The 26,436-nt window shown below is 60.5% G+C and overlaps 1 protein-coding gene across 3 annotated transcripts; it reads left to right on the top strand.

Moving 5' to 3' along the window:
* Positions 1 to 1,021: 1,021 nt before the first annotated feature.
* Positions 1,022 to 25,529, top strand: RNF157 (ring finger protein 157). 3 transcript variants are annotated; one of them, XM_062010768.1, is made up of 20 exons: positions 1,022 to 1,209; positions 6,066 to 6,184; positions 10,522 to 10,610; positions 11,123 to 11,269; positions 11,826 to 11,943; positions 12,055 to 12,121; positions 12,279 to 12,322; positions 12,710 to 12,757; positions 12,911 to 12,982; positions 13,505 to 13,664; positions 14,144 to 14,256; positions 14,609 to 14,847; positions 14,933 to 15,038; positions 15,229 to 15,340; positions 16,370 to 16,563; positions 16,698 to 16,763; positions 17,535 to 17,583; positions 18,990 to 19,100; positions 22,527 to 22,567; positions 23,005 to 23,049. In XM_062010768.1, the coding sequence occupies exons 1-19, from the start codon at positions 1,122 to 1,124 to the stop codon at positions 22,565 to 22,567; spliced, it is 1,983 nt and encodes a 660-aa protein (XP_061866752.1). In that variant the 5' UTR covers positions 1,022 to 1,121; the 3' UTR covers positions 23,005 to 23,049. The 3 variants fall into 3 exon arrangements, 2 of the variants coding, with proteins under 2 accessions (XP_061866752.1, XP_061866751.1); XM_062010767.1 differs by lacking the exon at positions 22,527 to 22,567 and having other exon boundaries at positions 23,005 to 25,529; XR_009819984.1 differs by lacking the exons at positions 16,370 to 16,563; positions 22,527 to 22,567; positions 23,005 to 23,049 and having other exon boundaries at positions 18,990 to 19,096.
* The last annotated feature ends 907 nt before the right edge of the window (positions 25,530 to 26,436 follow it).

The raw sequence follows: 26,436 nt of genomic DNA, 5'->3' as shown, positions 1-26,436 counted from the left end.
GAAGCAAAAGGGGAGGAGAGATGCAGGGAGGGAGTGAAGGAGGGAGCCCCAGGGACAGCCTTTGCTCGTTGCAGCTGAGGACACGGGGGCAGCTGAGCCACCTCTCTGCACATCTCCCGTTTGATATTTATAGCACTTGTGTTATCAACTCAAATCAAAATCATGTGATGCTCCACTAACTTGCACTGCAGGACTCATTAATCACCAGGCGGTTTGAGTGAGCGATTGAAGGGTCCATCCCTCACCTTCATTCCCAAGGAGGAAACTCAAAGGTGCCCGGTGCTTCCCAGTAGCTTAGTGCTAGGGAACTGGGGGGTGTGTTGGGGTGCACTGGAGCAGACAGGCCCTGTCCCTGCTGCTGGAGCCTGTGCCTGGCAAACACAGCTCCTGGCATGGAGCAGGGCAGGGAAGGTGGGATGGAGAGCTGGAGGTGTGCGTGGGGTGGGGGGGTCAGTCTGCCTCTCCCCAGGCCGTGCGCTGCCATCAGGGGGGCTCAGGCCCTGTACTGATGGCTGCTCTGGCTCCTTCCCCCTGCCCCAGCGACCTGTGGGGAATAGTGAGGGGCTCGGCCTCCTCCCAGGGAACAGCCCAGCAGCAGGAGGGGGCAGAGGGACAGAAGCGCCCACGCTCTGAGCTTGGGTGGGCTCGGGCTGTTCCTGGGGGTCCCTGAGGTTGCCGCTCAGTGTCACGAGGCTGGGGGCCAGGGTGGGAGGGTGACACTGGGGTGTGCGACTGGGGCGGGGAGCGGGCGACGGCAAAGAGGGAGGTCAGGTGAGTGGCACTGGAGGCAACTGGCTGCCAGCGGGGGTGGCTGGCACGAGGTGCCACCGAGGCGAGGGGGAGAGAGGTGGCACCCGGGGCGACGGGGGAGCGGCAGCGCCTCGTCCCGCCGGGCCCCATCCCCGCGGCACCTCCGGGGCGGGCCGGGGGCGGAGCGGGGGGGCCCGGCCCGGCCCCGCATTGGCGCAGCCCCGCATTGGCGCTGGCGCGGGGGCGGCGCCGGGCGCGGCGCAGAGCGGAGCGGAGCGGAGGATGCTGCGGGCGGGGGCCGCCGCCGCCAGCCCCGGTCCCGGGCGGGAGGGCGTCCCGCCGCATCCCGCCCGCTGAGCTCCGGCCCGGCCATGGGGGCTCTGACCAGCCGGCAGAACGCAGGGGTGGAGGAGGTGGATGTCCCCGCCAATTCCGTCTACAGATACCCCCCGAAATCCGGTGAGCCGTCGGCGGGGGGGCGTCCCGCGTCCCGGGGCGGTGGGGAGCGAGCGAAGGCGGGGAGAGCGGGCGTGAGCTCACTCGGGCCGGGGATAGCCGTGTTCCACCCCGCAGCAGCCCCGCTGCAGGGGCAGCCTGGCAAATCGAGGTGCTGAGCACCGCGGTCCGTGCGGCGCAGGGGCTGGGGACACCCCCGGGGTGACTCTCTCCGGGTGCCCCTTCGCCGGCCAAACCCAGCCCCTAAACTTGGCTGAGTCGATGCGACTTTTTTCAGCATGATTTATTTGTTGGCTGTTATTGTTGCAGCACCGGGCTGCGGGAAAGCTCCAACTCTGTTTCTAGACTCTTTTATTTTCCTGCTGCGGTTTTGGCTGCTCGGAAACGGTCTCGGTTTAAATTCCCGGGAGGATGAGGGAGGCTGGGGTGGGAGGGATTGGAGGGGATCCCTCCTTCCCAGGGCCCTGCCTCATAGCAGCACCCCAGCCTGTGCCACCTTCCCCGGCTCCTCACCCGCCTCGCAGCCGGGCACTGGTGTCTCTCCCTCTCCCAGAGCCGGCCCTGCCTCAAACCTTGTGCGTGACCTTGGAAAATCCGTCCCTCCCCTCTGTGCCTCACTTTTCCCTGCAAAGGGCTGGGCTGAGGGGGGATGGGGGGGCATTGCAGGGGGTGCAGTGGGGAGGAGGGGGCAGAGCCCCATTTTTGGGTGGGTAGTGCTTTGGGGATGCAGAAATAGCCCCGTGGGCAGCTGGTGCCCTGTGCCTCTCACTGACTCCTTGCAGCACCAGATATTATTAATAGGTGACTATTTTGGTAGTTAATAGGATAAGGTAAATGCTTGGATCGTTAGTGCTGTACCAAATTACTCACTAATTGCAAATTAAGGACCTCTTTAAGGAAGAATTATAGCCAAGACAAACCCTCTTCTTTTCCTGAAAAGCTGTGCTTGGCTTTCTTGCTCTTTAATTTTTGTTCTGAAAGGGGTTGCACAGCTGCCTGGCACATCTGTGGTGAGGGACAACCAGGGCACTGAGGGGTGGAGACAGCAGCTTATCCTCCCGTGGGGCTCTCCCAGCTGCCCCCTTCTATATAGCTTCAAGGCCTTTGTCACCTTGATACCAGCTGCAGCTGGAGCAGCCCATCCTGGGGTTTGCTCTCTGCAGGGGCTGTGGCTCCGTTCCTGAAGGGGCAAAGCATTGGGGCTCCTTCTTATTGAGGGGCTCTTGAAATATCTGGGCACAAAGGGATGGAGGCTCTCAGTCCTGTGCCCTGCTCTGGGAGAGCAAGTGTACCTGGCTGAGCACTTCCAAACTCATCTCAGCTGGCAGGGAACACCGAGGGACACCAGGCTGATGCTTCACTCTGGCTTTCAGGGAGAAACTGGGGCGTTGGGCTGCGCTCAGCTGGGCTGGGGGGGACAGTCCTGGTGCTGCCTGGGGTGCTGGGGGAGAGGGGCAGGAGGTGCCCTGGTGCCAGGGCCATCTGCACTGCGGCGAGGGCAGGCTGGTGACTCTGGGAGATTATGGGTGGTTTGCTTTTAATCTGAGAGAGGATTTGCCTTCAGCACTGCTGGCAGCCGGGAGGACGGCAGGGGAGGACGTGCCAGGCAGCAGAGCTGATTCCTCTGTGGCCGCAGCACTTCTCCTGCCTCAAATGCAGCCTGGAAACAGCCACTGGCTTTGGAAATGTGGCCCTGGGGAGGTTCTCGTGGGACCCTGGAGTATTTCCCTCTCTGGAAACCTGACTCTGGCTGGCTGCAGGTTCACTTGGGATGGACAGTGCAGCCAGTGGGAATAGGAAGCCTTGTCTTGATCGAGCATCTCCCCTTCCCATCCTGGGGCTCCTGTCCCCTGCAGGCAGCGTGCAAATGGGATCAGTTAAACCAGTGATTTGAAGCAAGGCTGAGATTTACCTCAGTGGCTTTAATCTGGTAAAGGCAAAAGGAGGGAGGGCAAGCAGAGGCTGTTTGTAGAGCCAGCTGCTGGGCTAGTGGGATGGCTGCTGGGGCAAGTCCCTGGGGCTGGCACACAGCTCCACCCTGGGAAGGGGGGACTTGTGAGCAGGGTCCTGGCTGGCAGCAGGAGCAAAGGATTTAACAGGCAGTGGCATGCTCCAGTCCCAGAGACACAGCCTCATGCTGGGGGCTCCTGGGGCCACGATGGGACAGCCTGCACCTAGTGCCTCTTACCCCACCCAGGCAGTGCCCATCGCAGCACCCGGTGCTGCGTTACCAGAGCCCAGCCAGACCCCAGCAGGGCAGTGCTGGTATGGGGGATGAAGCAGGACGTGTGCCACCACGTGCCAGAGCCACAGGCACAGCCACAGCATCCACCAGGGGCTGTGCCCACAAGGTCCTCGTCTGTCTCAGGACATCCAGGCAAGGTGGCATCACTGGCACTCCTGGAGTCAAGGGGCTGACAGAGGCATTGGCACTGGCTGCTGCTGGATACACGCCGTGAGCTGGTACCAGGGGTGTGCAGGACACACTTTGTTTGTCAGGAGGCTCAGACAGTTTTGGTTTGTTCCTGCTTTGCAGCAGCTGCTCAGCTCAGCCCTTGCCTCAAGCTCACCAGGCCTCAGAAGTTTAAGCTTCTACTAAACCCTGGCTTTTCCTGGCCCTGTGGCCACCTGGGATGGGCTTTTCCTTCCCTTGGGGCAGTTAAGGATTTGTAATTAGTTGATAATAAGATGTCTGTGGCTGGCAAAGCGTTTCCTTCTCCTGCCACCCAGCCATGCCCACAGGGTGCCCAGCAGGGTGGGCACGCTCCTGCCTATGCCTTGGCTTTGCCTGTGCCCTGTGCTCTCCCAGGCTGGTGCTTCCCTGGCAGAGCCCAGCATGGCTCAGGATCATGTTTAGTGGCCAGTTTTTTGCAGCAACTTCCCTGGCCAGTGCTGTCAGCTGGAGCCCTTGGGCCATACAGAGAGTGCCCTGGGAGTCTGCAGCACCCAAGGGTGCTCCCAGAGTGGAGAATGGATGATGGCAGCATGGCCTTCACCTCCTGTGCCCATCCTTTGGGATTCCCCAACACCCACCGAACCTCTGCTGGGGCCACCACAGAGAGCCTGTGCTCTATTTCCCAGCTTTTCTTCAGTACTGGGGTAGGTTTTCTGCAGGTTTAAATCTATTTTTTGCCCCTTCTGCTCTGTCCCCAAGGCAGTGCCAGGAAAAGCTCCACATGGCCCCATTCTGCCCCAGCTGTGCTGCTGCAGGCAGCTCCAAAGCCACTCTGCTTTTGGCTGGGTGGGTTGTTTTTTTACCACGTGGCCATGTCCTTCCCTGGGGAGCTGCCTATAAATTATGCACATGGAAAATGGGACCAGAAAGCAGTGGGTATCAATAATTGATGGTGAACGTTTGCTGTGCTGCCTCTGAGCATCCTGCACGGCAGGTGAAGCTCCATGGCCCCACTCCTGCCCCACTGCTGCCACCCCTCACTCTCTCTGTGAGCTTTAGGCTCAGTTGTAGGTTTTAAACACAGTCTGATCAATCCCTGAGCAGTTATTGCATCTGCTAGGAGGTAACTGCAAGCTCTGTCTCCTGCAGAGCTGCAGCCCAGGCTTGAGCTCCTTGATCTGCAGACCCCAAAGGTTTTGTTTCAGGCTCTGTGCTGTTAGGTTTGGGAGTCCCTGTCCCTGAGGTTGCTGGGATGCAGGGTGCTGTGCCTGTCCTCCATCCATCCCTTCTTCTGACTCCTTGTGCTTCTGATTGCCCCTCACCATCCCTGTTCACTTCCCGTTTCCCTTTTCCCACCTCAAGGAGAAGTCCTGACCTTCCTGCCTCTAGATCTTGCAGACAAGGAGCAGTCACCACTTGGCTCCTGGCTGGGCTGGGGGGAAAAACATCTCCTAGTTGAGAAGTGTGTGTCCTGGGGCTGCACCCAGCTCGGGGGATGGGGCACTCGGGTGTTTTGGCTCTGTGCTTTACCCTGCAAGGGAAGCAGGGACACTGTGCACTGCCTGGCATTCATCAAGGCAGTGTGGGGCACTTTCCAGAGGGATTGCTGACCTCCTGGAGGATGTACAGCCCCCCCTAAATCCTCCCTCCCGCAGGTGAGCCTTTCCTAGGGAAGGCTGCAGGCTGAGAACTGCCAAAACTCGGTTCAGTTGTGCTTTATCTGTCATCTCGCCTCGAATTGCACACGAGGTCCGAGACTCTGTCTGTTCCGAGGGCTGCCTTCCCAGCAGCATCGTGGGGGTGCAGGAGCCATCCCAGCTCCTGTGCAGGGGCTCCCAGGGCTTTTGGGATGGGTGCTGTGGCAGCACAGGCTGATGCCAGGGACTAGTGCTGCTCCCCTGCCCCATCGCCCCGGGAGCCGTCCCCGTCCGTGCCCACAGACCCCGACCCGGGGTGTGTGAAGGTCGGCGTGACCTTGGCTGGCTGGGGCCGGGCTGGGGCTTGCAGGGGTTTCCCAGGTGGGGAAAGGGGAGCAGGGAGGGATGTAGCCGGAGCCGTGGGGTGTGGGGATCTGCTCTCGTTAAGTACCGCTGGATGGAGCGGCCCCAGGGACCTGCGCTGCTCCCTCCCCATCGCTGCTGTCGCTGCGGAGCGGGCAGAGCCAGGGCAGCGGCAGGGGACAGGGCAGCGGGGACAGGGGACAGGGCAGTGGGGACAGGGGAGGGCTGGGCCCGTGGGCAGCTGGGACTGGCCGCTTCTCGGCCGGCTCCTCCGTCTGTGCCTGCTTGGGGGCTGGCAGAGTACGAGCTCAACCCAAAAGGCTCCCAGCAAGGTGACCCTGGGGACGAAGCCACCTCTGAGCCATCAGTTGAGTGACTTTGTGCCGCTCCTGTGCCCCGTGGGAGCCCCTTGGAGCCCCCTCCCCCTGCTCCACTCAGACACTGTCTTCTTTTTTCCTTTCCAGGGAGCTACTTTGCCAACCACTTCATCATGGGTGGGGAGAAGTTCGACTCCACACACCCTGAGGGTTACCTCTTCGGCGAGAACAGCGACCTCAACTTCCTGGGGAACCGGCCCGTGGTGGTGGGCACTGGGGGGAGGGGGCTGGGGGCCTGGGTGAGCCCATGTGTGTGTCACGGGGTGCATGGTGTGAGGCTGCTGGCTGTCACTCCTCCACAGACAAAGCCAACCAAGCATGCCTGGGGTGGCCTGAGTGGACTCTCTGATGTCTAAGATCGGGGTTGGCTACTTGCAGCAGCCTGTCCTCCATCAGGGACTCACCTGGCTCTGCCCACGTCCACATGCTGCACAGCAACACAGTGTCAGGGCTGTATCCCTCCCCTCGCTGCCAAACTGGAATTGAAGGTGGATGGTGGTAGGGACTGGACTGGGGGGCTGCCTGGCAGCTGCCTCTCTGTGTCCTGGGTCATTGCACCTGCACACGTTTTCCAGCCCACACTGGCTGCTTGCACACATGAACCTGCCAGCTCAGAAACATCAGCTGGTGAGGGGCAATGGGCTGATTAACCTGACTCTTTCTCACTCCCTCTCCAAGAGCTGCTTTCCCTCTTGCTTTCCCCAGCTCAGCCAGGAGCCGTGTCCATGGCGCAGAGTGGGGGACATGCCAGGAGCAGTGCTGGTGTGCTGCAGGGCAGTGAAGCTTGGGCAGGAGCAGCTGAAGGTGTTCCCCAGGCTCTGGCAAAAAAAAGGGGAAAAAGGAAAAATGAAAGGGTTGGTGGGGAACATGGGCAGCACCCATGGGTTTCATGGTGCTGAGTGCTGCTGCTCTGGCTGGTCCTGAGGCTCAGGGAAACCTGACTGAAGGGGATATCCCTTGACCCCACAGTCCTGGAGATGTTTTCTCTGGTTGCTGTCCTTGGAAAGGGAGGGAATGAGAATGGGGCTGTCTCCACAGCGAGTTTGGGCTCTGAGGGCAAATGTTCCCCTCTCTTCTGGGTGCATCTCAGCAGGGCAGCTCACCAGCACCGGCTGGAGCAGTGGGAAGGGCAAGCACTAATCAAAAAATGAGGAGTTAAAGGCACCAAAGCTTTTCTATTGGGTCAAGTTAAACTTGCCTGGTACTAATGGCCCAGCTCCCAAATGCAGCCTGTTCTGTCTTGGGCTGGTGAGGCTGCTGCTGTCCCAGTTTGTGTTTCTTCCTTGAAATCAGCTTGGGCAGTGCTTTGGGAGCATCATGTGGCCTTCAGTGGGGAAGCACTCAGCCCTGGGCTGTGCCAGAGCAGAGATCCTGGTAGAACCAAGGGCATGAGCACCCCTCAAAAGCCATGAGCACTGAGTGGGCAAAGCCAGGGCCTTTCTCTCCATCCTCTGTGCTTCCCCAGAAAATGAGAAGTCAGCACTCAGGTTCTGTCTCCAGCAGTGAGCACTGTGAAATCCTCTTGATTACAGTAAAAGGCTTTAAACTGCCCAATGAGCAGTTCCTGAGTCAGACACCCTGACAGCAGAAGCAGCAAGAAAGGTGTAGGGACAGCTTGGAAACAGCAGAAAGAATTAATATGGCATTGCAAACTGAATTGCATTGCTCCAGCTTAACTCCTGATGGCCCTGGACTGTGTGGCTGTGACTGAGGGCCCATCTCCCTGGGGAGCAGGGGGGGTTAGGGCTGGGGTTTTGGGTCAGCCCAGTTCTGGGGGCTCAGGCAGGGGCTGGGGAGGAGCTGTGTTGTTTTTATGGTCCAAGCCTGTGTCCAGGTACTGTTTGGGTGTATCTGAGTCTGCCTCCAAGACCTGTCCTGATGCTTCTTGGCTGGGATGCTTTCAGGTTCTGGCATCTGTGAGTGCCCTGGATGGGCTGGAAATGTCAGAGATGGACAGTGCTTGGCAGGGTGTATTTTGGGTTCCTTAGGTGTTCACAGAATCCCAGAGTGGTGGCGGTTGGAAGGACCTTCCAGAGCTCACCCAGCCCAAGCCCTGCTCAGTTCCCTGTCTCTCTTGAGCTGGGGAGCTCCTTAAGTGTTGAGGGCCAGGAGGTCTTGGAAAAATTGTGTTGCAAGTCAAGACTGAGCCAAGTGCTTTGGTTGAGCTGTTATCAGCAGTGCTGCTGTGGGGGTGTGCAGAGCACCCAGGGGCTGTGCAGACTCTCCCCTCTGCTGAGATGGGAGAATCTGGATTTTCCATCTTGGGCCTGATTCCTGAGGGGCTGGGGAGGGTGTTGCATAGGTTGAAGTGGCTGCCACCATGCTGGGACACCTCTGCAGGGGCCAAGGAGCTGAGGAGCTGCCTGCAGCACTCACAGAGCTTGGGGCTTTCTGGGGAAGCCAGGCACTGCTGGGATGTGCTGCAGGGTTTCCCTGCCCACACACATCTGCCAGGGTCTGCTTGTAGAAATACCCCAAGAGATATTTGTGAGTTTGGGTTTGCTTTGCTTTAGCAGGAGCTGCCCTGGGCCAAATGCCCCTGTAGATGCATGGCTGGTGTTTTAAAGTGGGTAACAGTTGCAGTTGAGGGTGTTTTTCTGTCGTTTTTCAGCTTGATTTAAATCAAGGAGATGCAGAAAAAAAAGGTCCTTTGAACAGGGAAAAAGTCCTGTGCCCCTTTCTGCTGTGCAAATCTGCCTTGCAAAAGTTGATGTTAAAAAACCCCAGCCCCAACAAAAAAAGAGCCCAACTGTGACAGCTCAGCAGCTTCTGCAGCAAGAGATTTGCCTGTGGGGGTTCCCCCCCCTGCCCAGCCCAACGGGACCCAGCACCCACCTTCCCCCTCCATCAGCCACCCCTGGGTGCTGTCGCTGCCCTGCTGCTCACCACGGGCTGGTCTGGGTACGGCTGGGCAAGGTGCAAATGAGCCACATGACATTGCTTCATTGGTTTGAGTAGCAGGGGATGTGGTATGGCGTGGCATGGCATGACATGGCGTGGCTCCAGCCCAGAGACAGCTCTTCATTGGCTCCCTTCCAGCTGCAGGGGATGACTCTGCAGGTGCCTGTTTAGCAACTCCTTAAAAAGCTCATTAGCAGCAGCTTAATTAATTAATGATCAGCTGCCCTGAGGGAGTGGCAGTGCCAAGGTGCCCTGACTTCATTTCCCCACTGCCTGAGGCCTCAGCCTGGCTGTGTCCCCTCTTGGCATTAACCCACCTTTCCATGCCACTGGTGGGACCAGAGCTGTGGGCAGTGGGGCACAGCAGGGCCATGCCCAGCTGGCAGAGGAGGAATGGGGCAGATCTCTGCCTGTGCTGCTGGGTCCTGTGAGCTGCCTGCTGTGGGGACAGGGAAAGCAACAATGGCTTTGGGGATGGGGAAGGTGATAGTGGCTTTGAAGATGGCTTTGGGGAAGGGGAAGATGAGGTTGGCTTTCCCACGTGAGGGCACCAAGGACATGGGAAGTGGGCCTCTGGCTCCCCATGGAGTATCCCCAAGTGCCATCTTGCAATTCAGTCATGTCCCCTGGTATCAGGCACAGCAGGTGCCTCACTGTCCCTCAGCCCCCCCCCCAATCTGGGCTGGGAGCAGCAGGGGAGAGAAGAAGGGAGCCAGACAGCCCGGCTTGGTTCCCTGTTCCCTCTCTCAGGGCAGCAATTGAGCCCTTTGGCTCTTGTGAGCCTCTGGCATTGCTGGTGGCACGTGCTGTCCCCTGGTGCTAGTGTCCCTTGGCAGGTGGTGACAGCTCACCAAGGAGCTGGGGTTATCCCCAGCCTGAGCCTCTGACTCTCCAACATGTGTTTGTCTTGTCCCTCCCTGGGGCTCAGCTTACTTGGGAGAGGAGGGAAATGGGTGCCACATCCCTCCCTGGTGCCCTTGGTCTCCCTTGGGTGGTTGCAGTGCCAAGGGGAGGGTGCCACTCTCCCAAGCAAGCCCTGTAGCCCTCATGGTGACTGCATGTGGACAGGAAGGACAAGTTCACCTTGGAGGATGGGATGGCTTGACACCTCTCCCTGGGAGTGCTGCCACCAGCCTGCTCCTGCCTGTCCATCCCATCATCTCCCCTCTCCAGGCATGGGGCTGGCAGAGACCTTGCCACCCAGATCCCATCCCTGCCAGGGAGAAAACAGGGCCACGAGTGGGCTGCAGCCCCCCCCTGCCCAGCTTCATCCATCAGCTCCACATTGCATCAGCAGCCTAAAAATCCACCAGCAGCTGCCCATTCACCTGCCCCTCACCCCCCAGCCCAAAGGACATGGAGCAGCCCTTCTCTGTGTGCCTGCAGTGAAGCTGTTCCCTGCAAGGGGTTCAGGAATTGCTCTTTGCAGAGGAACATCCCTCTCATCACGCTGCTTGGTACTCAAGTGCCAGCAGAAGCTGCAGGTGCTCAGCACCCATCAGGATGGACAGGCCACCCTGAGTCCCTGCATACAGGGTGTCAGCTCAGGGCTGGGTCACTGGGGAGGGTCCAGGGACAAGGTCTGTGGCCACTCTAAGCCCCCCAGGTGTGTCTGCCTTCACCAGTGTCTCTCTTGTCCTAGTTCCCTTACGCTGCTCCACCTCCTCAGGAACCCGTCAAGACCCTCAGGAGCTTAATCAACATCCGGAAGGACACGCTGCGCCTCGTCAAGTGAGTCTGGGGGCACACAGGGCATGGGGAGAGGGGTCCAGAGAGATGCTCCCAGGGGATGCTGAGCATGGGGATCTCAGCATGGGTGGATAGAGGGGATAAGCCAGTGCTGACAATTGTGCCCCTTTCCTTCCTGGCACGAGTGAGCTTCCCACACGCTGGCACGGGCTGCGCTGACTCCACCGCCGGATTAAAGGGGCTTAGTGTTGCCTTTGAAGTGCTTTGCTTTTTCTTCCTCCCCCACCTTCCAAAGGCTTTGTTGGAGGGAGGCTGGGGATTGCAGCCAGGCTGGGAGATTTGGGATTACAGCTGGAATGTGCCTGTGGTGCTTCCCAGGCTGCAGACCCCACCTGGGGCAAGCCCAGCCCTCCTGGCTGCCTCAGTTTCCCCAGAAGGAGGGAGCAGCCCTGTTTGGGGCCATGGGGGAACTGTCTGTGCCAGGGGGACAGTCCTGGCCTCTGCCCAGCCCTCCTTGAGGGGTTCCTGTCTCTCTGACCATCTATGCTCCTCAGGTGCTCGGAGGAGGTGAAGACCCCGGGGGAAGAAGTCAGCAAAGCCAAAGTGCACTACAACGTGGAGTTCACCTTCGACACGGACACACGCGTGGCCATCACCATCTACTACCAGGCGAGCGAGGAGTTCCACAACGGGGTGGCGAGGTGAGGAGCCCCCAGCCTGACCTGTGCCCCTCACCAGCCCCCACCACCTCCTTCCCCAACCCTTCCTGCTCCCTCTTGTTACTCCCAGGTCAGGGCTGAGACCAGGAGAAATCTCTGGCTCTAGGGTTGTCCCTGTTCCCGTCCTCTCCCATCCCGTGTTATTTAACCCCCGTGGATTCTTTTAGTTCTTTTTAGGACTATTTGCCTCACCCCCCAGAGGCACCCAGGAGGGGAGGGGAACTGTGACCCCCCCCTTCCCCCATCTTCCCAGCAGGGAGGAACTGGGAGGAGCATGGGGACACCAACCATTCCTGAGTAACTTTTATGGATATTAAAAGTAAACTCCTTAGCATGTGCCTCTAGAACATGTTACCAGTTCCATTGGCATACATTTCTCAACAGGTATTCTTGAGCACTTCTTGCTAGGATAGAACAGCCCTTAAGCCATGCAGGCTTCTTGTACAAACACAGAGTCACAGGGGGTTGGAAGGGACCTCTAGAGCTCATCCAGCCCAAGCTGCAGTGGCCCTGACCCTGTTCTCTCTCCATGGGACAGTTACATCCCCAGGGACAACAGCCTGCAGTCCGAGACCGTGCACTACAAGCGGGGGGTGTGCCAGCAGTTCTGTGTGCCCTCCCACACCGTTGACCCCTCGGAGTGGAGTGAGGAGGAGGTGAGTCCCACCAGCCCTTGGCACCGACTGTGGTGTCTGGTGCAGTCCTGGAGATGGGCTGAAGCCATCACTGCTCCATCTCACCAAGCCTCTCCTCCTGTCTCTCTCCAGCTGGGCTTCGACCTGGACCGGGAGGTGTATCCCATGGTGGTGCATGCGGTGGTGGATGAAGGAGAGGGTGAGGAGAAGGGATTCCTTGCTGGGTTGAGCTTTCCCAGCTGCTGGCACTGTGGTGACAACCCTTGCACCAATGGGGCAGAGCCTCCTGCTTCTCTTTGCTGCTGCCGTGGCTCTGCCTGTCCCCTGAGCCCTGTCTATCCCTTTGTGTCTTACAGAGCACAATGGACACTGCCATGTGCTGCTGGCCACCTTTGAGAAGGTAAGTGCCAAGCTGGGTCTCTCCTCCTCTTCCTACCCCTTTGCCCATCAACTCTGAGAGCCTGGAGAAATGCCTTGGGGGTCAGGAAGCTGCTGCTGGGCTGGGGCTATTTTGGGGCTGCTCCTGAAATGCTGTTCCCTAATTTCAAGCACTCGCTTCTGAGGCATTTGGACTCGGTTCCATCTGCCTTGCTGCAACAAGTCTCCAGCCTTGCAGTGCAGTGTCTAGTGCTGGGGTGTCAAGAAAAGCCACCATTGCTGCCAAACAGGCTGGTTGGGGGTGAGGAGGGATGAGAGGCAGCTCTGGGGTGGGTGGGTGGGTGCTCAGACACGGTGGTCCCTGGGGTGCTCAGCCCCAGTGCCCACTTGTGTGCTCTCCTCCCTCCAGCATAGTGATGGCACATTCTGTGTGAAGCCCCTCAAGCAGAAGCAGGTGGTGAGTGTCTGGGAGTCCCTGAGGTGGTGGGAGCTGCTGCCCCACACCTGCTGTGGAGAGGGCAATGAGGGGTTTTTGGGGAGCAGCCCACCCTGAGGTGGGCAGCAGCCTGCTCCTGCCTCTGCTCCTGACCCCCTGCCCACGGGGTTGCAGGTGGATGGTGTGAGCTACCTTCTGCAGGAGATCTATGGCATCGAGAACAAGTACAACACGCAGGACTCCAAGGTGTGTACCTGCACCTCCAAACCTGGATCCCACAGCATCCTCATCCCTAGCACAAATCCAGCCACTGAAACACGCTCAGGGGAAGAGTTTGCAGCATGGCATGAAGCTGCCAGGATTGTGCAGGTGTTTGGGGACACTTTGTGTTGGCATTGAAGCTGCTGGAGGCAGAAAGCTGGAGGATTGAGCCTTTTTTATCCCCATCCTTTGATCCCCTTGGATGATGGCCACATCTTGCTCGCTTGGGAGGGTCCTGTGAGGGGCTCAAAGCACAGAACAAACCTTCACACCCTCCTCTGAAATATATGTAAAAGCTGGGGTGCAGCATGTGTCCCTCCGTGAGGTGCCAAATGCCTCCGGCCTCACCTCCCTGCCTCCAAGAGGAGAGAGAGAAGGGCCCAGGGTTGTATTTCCAGAGCAGGCAGCCCAGGGGACCCTGCAGCGAGCTCTTGGGGCACCCAGCCTGTGTCCCAGGGCACCACAGGGATGGGGACCCCCAGGCCAAGTGGTTGTCCCACGGGGTAGGTGGCCGAGGACGAGGTGAGCGATAACAGCGCCGAGTGTGTCGTCTGCCTGTCGGACGTCCGCGACACCCTCATCCTGCCCTGCCGCCACCTCTGCCTGTGCAACACCTGCGCCGACACCCTGCGCTACCAGGCCAACAACTGCCCCATCTGCAGGCTGCGTGAGGGACGGGGCTGGCATCACTGGGAGGGGGGCTGGCATTGTCGGGAGGGGGGCTGGCATCACCAGGGGAGTGGCTGGCAACTTGGAGTAGCGCTGGGATGGGGTCTGGCATCTCTGCAGGGTGGCTGGCACTTGGGGAGAGGGGCCGGCATTGCAGGGGGAGTGGTTGACATCATGGGGAATGGGGCTGGTATTGTGGGGAGGGGATTGGATTCGTGAGAAGTGGGTTTAGCATTGCAGGGAGGGGGTCTGGTATCTCTGGCATGGGGTCTGGCATCTCTAAGGGGTGGCTGACATCTTGGGGCATGGGCTGACACCTCCTGTCTTCGTGTGCTGGGTCCCTCCAGCCCCAGGTGCAGCGATGCTGTGCAATGCAGGGATGTCTCTCCTGGGAAAGGGGGTGGCATTTTGGGGGCAGGGGGGTTGTCTCTTTCTGGTGCAGGGTTTTCACCTCATCTTCCATCCCCACTGACACAGCTTTCCGAGCCTTGCTTCAGATCCGAGCCATGAGGAAGAAGCTGGGTCCTCTCTCACCCACCAGCTTCAACCCCATCATTGCCTCGCAGACCTCTGACTCCGAGGAGCACTCGGTCAGTGCCCACCCTGGCACCCCTGGGGCCCTTACTGGAGCTGGGGCAGGGGGAGTTGAGCGTGCACATGCTTCCCAGAGCCAGGGTTTGCTTGTTTATTTAATGCAAATTGATCTTGCAAAAATACCCCAATCTCAGGCGAGTTTGATGTAGTAGAAAAAGGGACTCAGAGCTGGGTGGGCAGATGGCAGGTTTGGGGCTTTCATTTGTGCAGGTAGTGTGTCCATTCTCTGGACTTTGGCTTCTGCACAGGGCATCCTGATCCTGCCTGGAGCAAGGGCGGGGGGTGGGTGCAGTGAAATAGCCAGGGGAACAGAGATGGAGCATCACCCCCTCTGCCCCCTCTCCCCAGTCCTCAGAGAACATCCCCCCAGGCTACGAGGTGGTGTCGCTGCTGGAGGCCCTGAACGGGCCGCTGATGCCGTCGCCGGCGCTGCCAGCGCTGCGGGCACTGCGGGAGCCCCCGGGCACCGGCTCTCTGCCCTCCTACGGCACCGACGGGCCCCTGCCCCCGCTGCGGGCCATGGAGCCCCTCGAGCGGCTCCACGACTGCGGCCCCCCGGGGCTCAAGATGAAGAAGAGCCTCTCCAAGTGAGTACCAGGGCTCTGGGGGGATCCATGGGGGGCTGGGGGCTGTGGGCAGGGGTGAAGCTCTCTGTTTTGCCCCCCTGGGCAGGTCCATCTCCCAGAACTCCTCCATCCTGCCCGAAGAGGAGGATGAGAAGTCGTGCACCGAGTCAGAGCTGAGGATCCCCAGGAGATCCCCTGCCCGGCATGAGGAGGTGAGGGCCAAGGTGGGCTTGGAGGAGGCCTGGAACCAGAGGATCTGGTGGCTTTTGCTTCTCCTGGCTCTTCCTCCATCCACAGGGATGCCCAGTGAGATGGATCCATCCCTGCCAACTGTCCCCAGTGAGATGGATCCATCTCTGCCAACTGTCCCCATCCCATCCTCCCCACTGACTGTTGTTCCAGGAATGTGGTGCAACGCCAGAGAGTGAAAACCTCACCATGTCATCGTCAGGAGCCATCGACCCATCCTCGTGCACTGGGACTCCCCTCTCCTCCACCATCTCATCCCCAGAAGGTACAGCACGGGGGGGGTCACAGGGCGGGGGATGGCACCACAGCCATGGGCCTGTTGTGCTGTGGGGGGATGCAGAGTGGATCCCTGTGGGCCCTTCCTACCCTGCCATGGACTTTGCCTGAAGCCCCAGGGTTTCACCTTTGCTTTGGCACACATAGACCCGAAGATGGGGGGCAGAGGGACACTTCTGCTTCATCACCTCATAGACCCAGAGATGAGGGCCTGTGAGTCCCAGGGACCTGCTGCTGGCAGCTTCCCTACCAGTACTGGTAGGGAATGAACTGTTAGAGAGTAGTGTAGGGTAAAGGGAGCTGGGTGTGCTGGTGAGCACCAGGATGAGCATGAGCCAGCAACGTGCCCTCGTGGCCAAGAAGGCCAATGGCATCCTGGGGTGTATAGGAATTGCTGTGGGCAGTAGGTCAGAGAGGTTCTGCTCCCCCTCTGCTCTGCCCTCTGAGACAGAATCTGGAATATTGTGTCCACAGAGATGATGGAGTGGAGCATCTCCCTTGTGATGAAAGGCTGAGGGAGCTGGGGCTCTGGAGCTTGGATAAAAGGAGGCTGAGGGGTGACCTCATTCATGTTTATGTAAAGGGTGGGTGTGAGGAGGCTGGAGCCTCACTGATGATGTCCAATGATGGGACAAGGGGCGATGGGTATAAAGTGGAACATAAGAGGTTCCAAAGAAACACAAAGAAGACTTTCTTCCCTGTTGAGGTGAGGGAGCACTGGCAGGGGCTGCCCAGATGGGCTGTGGAGGCTCCTTCTCTGTGGACATTCAAACCCCCTGGGGTTGAGTTCCTGTGTGCCCTGCTCTAGGTGCCTCTGCTCTGGCAGGGAGGTTGCACTGGATGAGCTTTTGAGGTCCCTTCCTGCTCTTATGATCTATGATCACACCTCTGGCATGCAGCAGGTCCTTGTTCCATGCCCCACTCCTCATTAGCCCCCTTCTCAATTAGCTTATGCTGTGACTTGCACCAGGGGGCTGGGGGAGTCCAGGAGCCCCGCTCAGCCCCTGCTCTCCTGCAGAGCCCGTCAGCAGCAGCCTGGCTCAGTCCGTCATGTCCATGGCCTCCTCCCAGAGCCAACACTCCCAGCTCAGCACTGACACCATGTCCTCCATGTCTGGCTCCTACATTGCTCCTGGCACAGAGGAGGAGGAGGAGGAAGGAGACATGCTCCCCTCACCCGCAGCTGCCAGTGCCACAGCCTCTGATGGAGAGGTAGGCACTGGGGGGTTGCTGATGGTGCCCGTCACCCTCAGGTTCCAGAGCTTTCCCAGGGGATGTAACTTCTGCAAACCCACTAGTACCAGACTGGTATTTCCCTTTCTTCTTTCCTACCTTTTTCCCCACAGTCAACGCCTGTGGAGTCCCCGGATCTGCACTTTGTCAGCATCTCAGCTGAGGAGTGTGATGCTGAGGTAACGCTGGGGGCCGGGAGCCGCTGTGCCACCGGTGTGCTGGGGGGGCCCTGGTGCTGCCTGCCCTGTGTGCTGGCCACAGAGGCCAGCTGGGTGACTGCACTGCATTCCCCTGGGGCTGGGCTGGGGAGGGGGCTGCCCACAGCACCATGTCCCCGTGGGGCTACCCTGGGGTGGATTGGGGCACTGGGGCTGTCTCCTGTCCACCATCACCTTCCCAGTGCCGTGAAACCCCCAGGGCCAGGGATGTTCCCCCAAAGGGACCTGGGGTCAGCCCTAGCACAGTGCCAGGATACTGTGGGGCTGCTGCCACTCAGCATGGTGCCAGGGTGCCATGGGGCTGCTGACACTCAGCATGGTGCCAGGGTGCCATGGGACTGCTGACACTCAGCACTGTGCCATGGGGCTGCTGCCACTCAGCATGGTGCCAGGGTGCCATGGGACTGCTGACACTCAGCACTGTGCCATGGGGCTGCTGACACTCAGCATGGTGCCAGGGTGCCATGGGGCTGCTGACACTCAGCACGGTGCCATGGGGCTGCTGCCACTCAGCATGGTGCCAGGGTGCCATGGGGCTGCTGACACTCAGCACGGTGCCATGGGGCTGCTGACAGCACGGTGCCAGGGTGCCATGGGGCTGCTGCCACTCAGCATGGTGCCAGGGTGCCATGGGGCTGCTGACACTCAGCACAGTGCCATGGGGCTGCTGACAGCACGGTGCCAGGGTGCCATGGGGCTGCTGACACTCACTGCCTCTCACCTGTGCCGCAGGGCAATGACGTGCTGGAGGATGAGGACGCCTCTCCCACGCAGGAAGACGGTAAAAGACCCCGGGTCGTTGTTGTCCCCTCGCTGTCACGCACGGGCAGCTGAGCCAGTGGCAGATGCTGTCCCCAGCTCCTCTGCCTGCCGGGGACAGCCCTGGGCTGGGGAAGCGTCGGGCACAGCGGGTGGGTTGCACACCAGGGAGGGGGAAGCCAGGCGGCCACGGGGACCCCGGGGAGCGCGGTGTGGGGCACGGGGCAGGCGATGGCTGGTGTGCAGGATCCGATGGTGTTGCCAATGGCACAAGTGGGAAGGAGGCTTCTCTGTGTTTTTTTTCCTCACAAGATGGTCTTCTCTTGCCTGTCTGAAAGTCTCCCCCTGTCTGGGCTGGGTCCCTTAGGAAGGGATTGCAAAGCTCTTCCCTTTGGAATGCTTTCCTAAATTTTTTTCTGGCCTGCCCTCAGTGTGCTTCACAAGCCAACACACGTGCATTGAGGGCTCCTCTTGCCTCCTTTCACACACTCAGCCAAGGAAGGATGTGGCCACCCCTGTGCCATCGGCCACCAGCCGCCTTGGCTTTCTGTTGGGCAACAGGGAGGCTCCCAGTGTGTCTCCTCCCATGTTGGCAAGTCTCTGGTTCTCAAAAACATGCCAAAACTCTTCCTCTGTCCAGCTGGGACAGTCAGCCAAGCTGCAAAGCAGCAACACCTGTCCCCCAAGCATGGCTTCTGCCCTGTGGGGAGGCTCATGCTGATGCAGTGACTTAAATATGACAACTAGAGAGCAGCCAGGGGCCGTGGTAGACATCACGGGCACCCCAACAACTCTGGGAGCAGGACGGCCTCTCTCTGTTCTCAGCGGGGCTACCGCCTGGCTTGGGAACATCCCTGCTGAGGTGTGATGCAGTAACAACCGGGGGGCTGATCCCTCGGATGGGTGATGGGTAAGAAGCAGAGTTACCTCCCTCGGCCCCGAAAGCCTCCACCCTCCCTGCACAGCTTGGCTGCGGCTTCTCTTGCCCCACACATCCAGCTGCTGCCTCGTCCCGCCATCCTCGCGGCTCCCGCCATGCTGCCAGCGCCGGGGAGGCTCCGGCGGGCCGTGACGGTGCCACCGGGCCCGGCTGTGCCCGGGGCTTCCCCTGGGCCCGGGGCAGGCTCGGTTGGAGCCCGGGCAGGTGGTGCAGGGGCAGGTTTCACGCGTGCCGCTGCCCATGGTCGCTGTCTCGCTGCCCTCTGATGCGGCCGCTGCAAGGAGAGGAGCAGCTGGGGCCGTGCCCAGGCGTTATTGTCCGCTCTTCACCCCCTCCCAGCTGCAGGCAGCACTTTTATCTGTTTTGTTTTGGAAAGAGGGTGGGGAAAGGAGAGGAAAAGAGGCAGAAATCCCACATGGCACTGCTCAAAAGGCGAGGTCAAGCCCCAGCGCCGAGCCGTGGCGTTAACTGCCTTAACTCCCTTCCAGGCCTGAGGACAGGCGCTTTCCTCGGTCTGACGTGTGACAATAACAATGACTTGGGCATCGCGCACGTGAAAGCGCTGGACAATAAACTGTGCTCTGAGGCCTGCTTACCTGGTGAGTGGCCGTCTGCTGAACATGAACTTGGGGTGGGAGGGACAGTTCCACTCTTCCCTGCATCACCCCAGCCCTTTGCATCCATCCCTCCTCTCCCAGCACCCACAACCATCATCCTCGCCAACCCCATCCCCACCACCGCTGTCCCCCCAGGTTGTCCTCACTGCACCCCACCACTCATCCCACGGTGGGGGCTGAGCACCAGGCACGTCACCCCCCAGCAGCCATCTGTCAGGGTGTCCTGTCCCTTCCACGATGTCCCCAGGGAGTTGCAGGCTGCAATGCTTTGTCCCTTAGCCAGCCTGGGGGGCCACCAGCTCTCCCACTGAAGGTGAGCATGTGGCACAGCTGTAGCCTGGCCCAGTCTCACATTGGACACAGCAGCATTTTGGGTTGGGATGTGATCTGCAGCCAGTCCAGCGTTACTACAGGGGCTGCTTGCCTCCCCTTCCTCTTCCTTCCAAGGCCAAGGGAGATGGGGCATGTCAGTCAGGTTGGATTGTCCTAAAGAGCCCTAAAATCCATCTGTCTTTCACATTTCTTCATGCTTTCTGTCCCACCCTCCTTCCACTTGTTTCCTCCTGCCTTCTCTCCATGGCTTTTTTCTCTTCCTCCTCCCTCCCAGGCTCCGCAGTCCGTGTGAAAGTTCATGTTCGCTCTGTGCCAACACGATTTTCTCAACCCACGCTTGTGTCCCTCCCTGCCCAGAGTTGCCCAAAGGTGACAAATGTATTGGTGACCCCTGGTCCTCATGCAGGCCAAGGGGCCAGTGCACTGGGGACCCTACCCAGTGCTACAAGTGTCTCTTTGTCAGCCCGTGTGTGTGCAAAATGGGACAAAAAGCCAAGACGAGGTCTTCTGAGGGTGCAGGTCTCCATCAATACATTTGTGGAGAAGCTGAAAGCAACTCTGCCCCTGTCTTGCCCCTTCAGCTAAATTTGTGGCAGGTCCCAGACCCACAGCGGGTGCTGGAGAGCCAAGAAGGTGGATCAAACCCACCAGAGGGAGAGGAAATCCTTACTTCCCTCCTTCTCTAGAGAAACCTCCTTTGCCTGTTCCTGTTTTTTTCTGAGCTTGAGAAACATGACTGAGGCTCTTGCGGAGGAACAGGCACCTGCCACAAATGCCCCATATCTCCTCCATCACCCTCTGGCAGCAGCTGGCTGAGCTCTACTGGCCCAGGGAGCTGGGGGGTCCCAGCAGCACCCTTGTCTTTGCTGGGGATCCCAGCAAAGCACCCCCCAGCTGTGACACCAGCCAAAGCCATCCCTGACCGCGTCCCCCTTGGTCGTGCCGGGGGGAGGTTGAGGAAGGGGAAGCTTTGCAGCCCAAACCACCCTGGCACGGGGTCAAATTCTTGCTCTGCTGCAAGGACTGCAATGGCCTTGTCTCCCACCTGGGCTGGGGTTGGAGTCTGGCCCCTGTGCCAAGGATGTACTCTCCATCCTTTGGCCACCACCTCGGCCTGTGCTTGGAGCCCTGAGTGGGAGCCGCGCTGCCGCCCGCATGAGAGGGGCATCGGCCTTGGCACATGCCAGGGAAAGCAGGGGCTGGGGGCAGGGAGAGGGGAGCTTGGGGCTGCCTGGGGTCCCCTAGAGGTGGCACAGGGGCCAGAGGGAATAACTCCAGGGATGCAGAGCTCTGCCCTAAAGCGGGTGGAGGAGAATTGCCCTGGGGTGTCCCAGGGTGCTGGGAAGAGCTTGGAGGGCTGGGGCAGGGAAAGGGAGCAGCTGCCCACGGGGCTGCAGCAGCAGGTTGGTTGTTTCCTGGTTGCAACTGGTGTTTTGTAAGATTGGTTTTGGTCATTAGACTCGGGGCAGCTCCTTCCTTCCCCTTCCCATCAGGACTTGGCTGCTTTGCGATGGAGCTGGTGTGAGGCCTTGTTTAAGAGTGGAGGGGTCGGGTGGCAGTCACAGGGCTGCTTTGCATGCACTCAAACAGTCCTTTTTGGCAGAGGTTTCCTGCAGCTCTGGATGTAACCATATCCATGGGCTGGCAAGAACAGGGTGGACTTCTACTTTCGGGCCAGGTGCTGTTTTCTTGAAAGCTTAAAAGAAAACCACCTTGACGAGAGGGTTATTTCTATTGTTATTCCTCCCCCAATGTCTGTTGTGGGGAGGTTTTGCTGGGACCAGCCCCAGGGGTTGGTTTTTGCCCGCTCTGTAATGGATGAAGTTGCAGGATGTGGTTCCTCAAAGCAGAAAGGTTTGCTCATCCCAGCACTGTGAAAGCTCAGCAGGTTTCAGTCAGGTGGGACAGGGCTTTGGGAGGAGTTGAGAGGCCACATCCCAGGGATTTTAGGACGCTGGATTTAAATAACCCCCCCAGACCTGAGTCCTCAAGGGCATCTCACAGCCTCAGGCTGTGCAGTGGGCTGTGCCCAGGGCTCGGGGCATCCTCTGGTCCATGCCAGGGACAGGGTAGCATTGAAAAGAGAATCTGGGGGAAGGTGCCTTCTGCAAAGGCTGTCAGCAAGGGGTGGGGGAGCTGGGGAGGGGGCGGCACAAGACCTGAAACCCCTCGAGGGCTTTGTGTGGTTGAACCCCGGGGCGGGTGCAGGCTGCCGGCAGTACTGCAGCCGGCCAGGCGGGTTGTAGGGCTGGTCTGCCGGCAGCCAAGGGCGAGGGGACCCCTCTCCTGCAGCCCGAGGGGAGAAGGGGCAGGAGGGCACAGGGCCAGGTCCCTGCTGCGGGGCTGGACCGTGTCCTGCTGCCCCCAGCCCTGTTCCCAGCAGGGTCGCAGGGCCGTGCTGAGCTGGGGCTCTGCGCCGGAGCACCGCAGTGACTTACACAACAGCCAGCTCTTAATGGGATTTGGATGCTTGTGTGTGTGTGTGGTCTTTATCTCTCCATCCCCTCCGGGAGCCGCTGACTTACGGTGCCTCGCTCTCCAGCCCGAGCTCGCCGGGAAAAGCCAGTCAGACGGCAGCTGTCACCTCCCATACCTCAGCAGGCACTGCCTTGCCTTGCTCCCTCTCTGAGGAAACCTCAGCACTGGCCCTTGGCCTTGAGGTGCCCTTGCACAGCCCTCCCCGGGCTCAGAGCTGCCCTCAGCCCTGGGCATGGGGCTGAGCCTCGCTGCTGGGGGCAGGGGGCACCTCCTTCCTAAGGACACCACGGAGCTTCTGACCATGGTGGTGGCAGGACGCAAGATCCGAGCAGGCGGGGCCTGGCACCCTGCCCTGGCTGGAGGGTGCTGCCGGAGCCAGGAGCCTGCAGAGGAGAGGCCTGCGGGGACCTGGCTTCCCCCCCCACAAGCATGCCCACCCCTCGGTTCTCCTCGGCCCCACGCATGCCAGTCCCCTCTGCCCGTGCCTGCTGGTGCCCCCGGCCTCGTGGCAGCCGCCCCGGTGCATGTCCCCGTGCATGGCCCCGTGCCGCCGCTCCTGCCCTCACCATCTGCCTTCTGGTCTCTCCTGCCATGCAGCCGCCGGGCCGGACTCCTGCCCCATTTCCATTGAGGAATAGGTATGAGAGCCCCCACACGCTGCACCCACCTTGTGCCCCAGCCCCCCGGGGGGGTTGGTGCTGGGCTGGCAGCCCTTGGCCCGGCATTGCTGGCGGTCCCCTCGCTGTCCTGGCCAGAGTCACATCCTTTAGTGCCCCACAGGGCATCTACGTGGGCCCTCTTGCAGAGGCAGCCTCCCTCCTGGGCTATTAAAAGCCAGCTGTGGTGTGTGGTGTTTCCCCTCTTCCCCTTGGCACTCCCAAGACATGGGGGCTTTAGGGGCACCCATCGACCTGGAGAGGTAAGTGCAGGCAGCCATCGCTGCAGCCAAAACCCACAGTGGGGCTGGGGAGGTGGGTGATATTTGGGGTGACTCACTTGCATCCCCCAAGGAAAGATGAGCTGAGCGTGCTGATGGGCTTTGGGAGCCCCTAACCCCTCCCTTTTCTGCCCCCAGGCCCAGAGGCAGCCAACAACTACGTCCAGCTGCATCAGGCACCCTGGTCCCACGGGTCCCCCGGCACCCAAGACCTGGAGCGGGCAGCGGTCACTCTCCCTGTGTGAGGGGTCAGCCTCGGTGAGGGGATGCACTCCCCCTGCCCACCCAGAGGGACCCTGGTGTCTGGGCACTGTGGGCTTTGCCACCTCCACTCCTTGGCTGCAGCTTTTCGAAAGGAAAGATGATAACCTCGACTTTTCCTCCCCATCCTCCCTGTGCTGAGGGGGGCCGAGAGCCACATCACTTCTGAGCCCCCCACCAGCACCTTCCCTTCCTCCAGCCCCCGTGGGGATGGGCTGGGGTCCCCTCCTGCTCCAGCCACCCCACACCTCAGGCTCCTGTCCTCCAGCGTGTGCAGCAGATGGAGGGTGCTGGGAGGCGGCTGGGGGGTGATGATGGAAAGTGCCCAGGGGTGCAGGTTAAGGAGTGTCATCATGGGCAGCCTCAGTGCGTGAGCCAGTGCCCTTCCTGGGGGGCTGGCCTCCCTCAGGCTTGCTGGACTGTGCCCCTGCCATGCTGTGGGATGTCCCCGTGCCATGGGATGTCCCCCTTACTGCACTGGCAGTGATGATGCCCTCCTGCCTCCCCCTCCCTCCCCTCTCCTCCCGGGCTCTTGGGCAGGGCCTTTGAGGTTGCTTGTCCCCAGGGGATGGAGCAGGGTGGCAGGGGTGGGGACGGGTCCTGCTATCTGACCCCACTCAGTCACCAGCCCCCTGGGACATGGCTGGCTGATCCTCACTGTCTTCCTCCCTGCCGTGAGCCAGGGGCTGTGCCCTCTCTCTGGAACAAGTGCCAAAAGTGTCTCCCCATCTCGCCCATCCTGCCCCTCCATCGCACTTCGTAGCAGGGGGTGGCTGAGGGTGCAGGAGCTGCCCTCACCCCTCCACTCCCACCTCTCCATCCCCATCCCTCTGGCCAGCACTGGGCTGACAGCAGATGCAGGTTTTGCTCCAGGGGACAGGCAGAGGGGGACACCAATGGGGTAAATGTCACAGACATCGTGGTCTTGGTGAGGTAGTTGGCAGAGGCCAGGCTCCAACACAGAGAATGTCAGGGACCGGCAGAAGCCACTTTTAGGAGTATCAGACCCAGCATCTCAGATAGGGGGGAGAGGCTGAGCCCCTCTTTTTCCCCTACTTGATTTTCTCAGCAGCATGATCCAGGGGAGAGTCCCCCCTCCCTGAGGCCAGGGCAACAGCAAAGGCCACCTCCCCCTGGCAAGAGAGAAAGAGGTTTCCAAGCTGTGTGAGGACAGAGCTGTTCATGCAGTGGCAGCAACATCCTGCAGCAGGTGTGGGCTGTGTACGGGGAGCAAGTTCCCACTGCCCGTCCCCGTGGGGCAGCGCTGGCTGTGCTGCTGGCTGGGGCTCCTGAAGGGGGTAAAGCCCTTTTTGGAGTTGGGGGAGGCTGTTTGCCTGGCTCACAGTTTGGGCTGTGGTCTCTGCTCACTCTGTGGCCTCAGTGTGAGCTCTGTCTGAGTGAGGGGGGAGTGTCATCCACCCTGCTGCTCCCTCCTCCGAACTTCCATCACCCCACCGTGTCTCCTGGCAGCTCCATAGCTCCCAAGTGTCTCGCTGGGAAGCTGAGGCTGGGTGCTTGATGGGGGGTGACATCTCCACACTGACATCCTGGGGCATGGGAGCTGCTCAGAGCACAGAGGGATGGAGTGGTGGGGGAGAAGCCTTGTGCCTGTGTGTGGGGGACAGCTCTGGGTGTCCGGCTCTGAGGACCCATCAGTGCTGCACCGGGCACGGGGAGAGCTTTGGGGGTTCACTGTGCTGCTGAGCTGAGAAAGCCAGGGAGGCTGCAGGATGCCACCCTCTGACCTGGCCACGAGAGAGGAAATTGAGCTGATGCTCCAAAGGTGGTACCAAAGGCCAACCTTGCTTGTGGTTTCAAAGGGGAGGATGAGGGCTCTCCAGGCCTGGCCTGGCACCGGGACACAGGCCTGTGGTGGTGCTGGTGGCTGTGGGCAGGGCAGGGCAGGCAGGTCCTTGCTCAGGAAGGTCCCAGGAAGTGACTGGGAGTGTTTTCTGGCTGTTCCTCAAGGCTGCAGGAGAAGCCAAGGCAGGTGCTGGGGCAGCTGTGGGTGGGCACCATTGCTCACTGCGAGGGGCCGTGGCTGCTGGCGAGTGCATGGCTGTGGGGAGGAGCTGGGGGGACGCTGCAGCCCAGCACCACGCTGCTGCCTGGATGGGACCAACCCCATGAGCATCCTCTTCTGTGCCCAGCAGAGAGGGGCTGTGAGGGTGGGTGACACCGGTGCTGTCCTCAGCCACCCAGAAGGGATAAGGGGAGGGTGGGAGCCTCCAGTGCAGCAGTGTGGGGTGAAAGGCCCTTTGTCCCTCGGGGCAGCCTCTTGTTGCAGTGGTCCACCTGTCAGGGATGAAGGAAGGAAACCAGATTGCTGCTTCTGACTCTGCTTTGAGCATGTTTTGGGTTTTCAGAGTATGTTTAATAAAGGGTATCTTATGTCAACAAAAGGTCCCGAGCTGTTGTGTGGTCACAGGTGAGGGCAGTCAGGCTCTTGAGGGCTCAGTGAGTGGAAACCTTGGGATTGGGAGCATCCGCACACTTGTCACCCAGGCACCTTCCCCAAACCAGCCCAGCAGCATCAAACCTTCTCAAACACTTCCCAAGGTGCCTTCCAACCCCCATTACCCAACCATCTGAAACCCTGCCTCCTCTGAGCACTTGTTGGGAGGAGAAGGTGCAAATGCAAACAGAAGCTCTGCAAGAAGAGATTGGCCTGGGGTCGTGGCATGTCCCTGGCACAGCCCAGCAGACAGCACCGGCTCAGCTCCCCCAGCCCTGCTGGGATGGAGGGGGACAACCGCAGGGGACCTTTTCTGGAGGGAAAGGGGGAGAAGAGGAGCACCAAGGGGCTCGGTGCTGGCGCAGGAGAAGCACCGGAAAAGTGGTGCTGGGAGCTGCTGGCTGGAAGCTGAGCTGGGCTGCACGGGGCAGCTTGGGTCGGGGCAGGGGGCTGATGTGCGGCGGGGCCGGCACCTGGCAGCGGCGGGGGAAGGCCGGTGGGTGCCAGAGCCCGTGAAGGGGCAGCACGGGGACGGCAGCAGCGGGGCCTCAAGTGCTTTGCCCCAGGCCGCTCAGGAGAGCCCAGGGCCGCGCCGGAGGCCGCGCTCCGGCCCTCGCCGGCTTCAGGAGAGCTCCGGCAGGGACAGCTCCTGCTGCCGAGGGAGCTGCCAGAAGCGGCGGCCCGGGCTCGTCTCTCTGCGGCTCCAGCAGCCCGGCAGAAGCGTCCCGGGCCGCGTGTGGGGGCAGAAAAGGCCGTTGGTGTGTGCGCGGGGCAGCGCCGGCCCCGTCCCGCGCCCGCGGCGTCTTTTGAACTGCGGCTCGGGCCGGGACCGGTGCGCGGCTGCGGGGGCTCGG

The sequence above is a fragment of the Colius striatus genome, chromosome 18 (assembly GCF_028858725.1).
Source record: "Colius striatus isolate bColStr4 chromosome 18, bColStr4.1.hap1, whole genome shotgun sequence".
In the NCBI taxonomy this organism is placed as follows: domain Eukaryota; kingdom Metazoa; phylum Chordata; class Aves; order Coliiformes; family Coliidae; genus Colius; species Colius striatus.
Note: the sequence above shows the minus strand (reverse complement) of the source record. Positions and strands in the feature narration are given on the sequence as shown.

What these genes read in the sequence shown, in the direction of transcription:
- RNF157 (XM_062010767.1), top strand. Translation starts at nt 1,122, where the DNA reads ATGGGGGCTCTGACCAGCCGGCAGAACGCAGGGGTGGAGGAGGTGGAT. An exon ending in CTGACTCCGAGGAGCACTCG is followed by an intron (nt 14,257 to 14,608) that starts GTCAGTGCCCAC and finishes CCCTCTCCCCAG; the next exon opens with TCCTCAGAGAACATCCCCCC. An exon ending in CACCATCTCATCCCCAGAAG is followed by an intron (nt 15,341 to 16,369) that starts GTACAGCACGGG and finishes GCTCTCCTGCAG; the next exon opens with AGCCCGTCAGCAGCAGCCTG.